The sequence below is a fragment of the Engraulis encrasicolus genome, chromosome 22 (assembly GCF_034702125.1).
Source record: "Engraulis encrasicolus isolate BLACKSEA-1 chromosome 22, IST_EnEncr_1.0, whole genome shotgun sequence".
In the NCBI taxonomy this organism is placed as follows: Eukaryota; Metazoa; Chordata; class Actinopteri; order Clupeiformes; family Engraulidae; genus Engraulis; species Engraulis encrasicolus.
Genome location: NC_085878.1, coordinates 27637935 through 27640434, shown reverse-complemented (window position 1 = coordinate 27640434; position 2500 = coordinate 27637935). Strand labels below are relative to the sequence as shown.

The following is a 2500-nucleotide window of genomic DNA, read 5'->3' as shown; positions in this document are numbered from 1 at the left end:
AGAATAGTTTGCCACTGTTTTTTTTATCATGCACATCAATCATATAGATTTTTTTTCAATCATTCATATATTTCAATCATTTTAAGGTTTCCATCATTCCACCATTCTACGCATTCAGTCATTACAGTGTTCCAGTTGCCCCAATGTCCCGGGCCTCTCTTGTTTGTCCAAGAGAGATATACAAATGTCTCTCTTGTAGAGACAATCACTTCTCATCTTGTCCTATGTCTTGGTCATTCCAAAATTCGAATCATTGTGGGGTTTCAATCTTTCTAATGTTCATATCAATCCAGTGTCCTAGTTACGACAAGCCTTTCAGTTCCCATAGGAACATAGGCCATTGACGAAACTCTTCCCTCCTCTCCTGTCTTGGGCCCTACATTTGATGCCACGATAGCCCTTCTTCCTTCATTTCCTGCTCAACATCCCCAGGAGGTTCTTAGTCTGCCTCTTATTTTTGGCCTGTGTGTGCTCCATGTCAGAGCTCGTTTGTTGCTTCTTTTCGTCTTAGTGTATGACCTATCCACTTCCTCCTCTGTATGTGTATTTCTATTGGGTCCTATTCGGTGAGTTCCCACAGGTTGGTATCAGTGATGATGGTGTGTTCCAGTTACATAATTCCAATATCTCGATGCTGTGTGTCTCAGGGAATCGCTTGAGTCGGAGGATGCGGCGAGCCTGCCCTCCTCGTACCCGTCGTCGCCCACGGAGAACGGCACGGCCTCCACGGGCACGGCCAGCCGACCCAGCTCCAAGAGCCCGCAGGAGGAGAACGCCTACGAGGACATCGTGGGTAAGTGGCGCTCGCTCACACTCACACTCTGGAGCACTGTATTTCTGTCTCTCTCTACCTGAGGATAGAGTGAGTATAAATCTGTATCTCTTCATTTGATCCCTTTTGCATTTCCTCTATTATTGTATATTTGGTAACACTTTATTTTAGGGATACATCTATTAGCACTAATGCACACAATATGCCTGTATAATAGCCTAGCGCAGCCAGACCCGTACAGCAAAAAGCTGTACCAGGGTCTAGGAGGGCTGGGCGGCAGTGTGGGCGGGATAAACGGTTGCTTCAGCACTCAACGTCACGCAATAGGATGGTGGAACAACCAATCCCCACACACTTCTGTGTAACGTCACAGCTGTCTTTCACAACGTGCACGCGACACGCCCCTTTGTAGGTGAAGCGGCAACTTCGAGCCGTCGTAGCAGTGAATGCGTGTGATGACCACAGCCACAAACAAGTTTCCTAATAAATCGTGTTTTCACTTATACAGTTCAAAAATGCCTCGTTTTCAACCACATGGCCCTCCTTGATCAATCAGCAAAATGTCGAGCAATTTGGGGTTTGTTAAATGGTTATATTTATGATTGTTGTCAACATGGCATGTTCGGTGTTAGCTAGCTAGCTGTATACCCATAACTTTCCCTGATTGTCGCTCCCAACGCAGGACGCTCCCCGGTCAGCTCGCTCCCACTAGCCAGACTATCGATCCCACCGCCATATAACGGAGCTAGTTATCTTTTTGATGTTAGTTTTTTGTTTCTAACCCTAGTTTTTTGTTTCTAACCCTAACCCTAACCTAACCCTAACCTGGATACCTAGCTCTGTGTTGTTGACTACAGGTTAGCTAGCCACTAGCTTGGTAGACTATGCCATTCCCATCTAATTAGTAAGCTACTCAAAGACTTTCAAAGCTCCCAAATGTCTCGTTTTTAATGGCATGTGTCTTATTAGAAATTGGGGCAGCAATTTCATTCTACACCTACAGTAGTGGTCTGATAATAGCGTGTGACTATCTGGTTCTGTAAAATGCTCAACTTAGCTTACCGAGCTAGTTTAAAACATCGAATGATCAAATGGTAATGTGTTGAGATCTATTTGTGTCCGATAAGTTCATGGTGTATTATTACATCAATCCATGTCAGCCACGAAATGTATTATCATCCAGGCTTTTTAAATTAAGTAAACACTTTCGTGCTGTACGTAGCACGGACGGACACCATGCTTCTTCTTAGAAAGTTTCCTGTTTACTAGGTAGCCCGCCCCCCCTCGCGATTTGATTGGCCCTGTCATCGGATAACTTTCAGCCTCGCAAAACGACCGGGGTCCGCTAGACTGCCCCCGGGAGCAAATTCAATTTGCGGTCGCTAGGGGCGTCTAGATTTCTAGGCTACCTGTATAAGTAACTTGTAAGGCATGTACAAAGCAAAATCAAACATTTGTTAGGCATGTATTCGCAAATGTCTTGCTCATGCACAATAAGGGATTTATTACCAATTTAACCTTAGTAAGGACCTAGTAGGCCTTAACGTTTGCTTAGTACATGCCTTACAAGTTACTTATGCAGGCATTAACATTGTATGTATTAGTGCTTATAGATGTATCCCTAAAATAAAGTGTAACCGTATATTTATCTTTCTTTTTCTCTTTCTAATTCTCTTTCTCTTCCTCTTTCTCGGTCTGTATGCCTGTCTCAGCCCCCCTCCCTCTTGT

The 2500-nt window shown here is 44.3% G+C and overlaps 1 protein-coding gene across 4 annotated transcripts in view; it reads left to right on the top strand.

Annotated features, from left to right (window-relative positions):
* dennd2b (DENN domain containing 2B) overlaps positions 1–2500 on the top strand; it is a 107157-nt gene that overhangs the window by 39509 nt on the left and 65148 nt on the right. For all 4 annotated transcript variants that reach the window (XM_063188490.1, XM_063188487.1, XM_063188488.1 and 1 more), the window contains one exon: positions 648–793. In XM_063188490.1, the coding sequence (XP_063044560.1) occupies positions 648–793 (146 nt within the window). The remainder of the gene's footprint in view (positions 1–647; positions 794–2500) is intronic.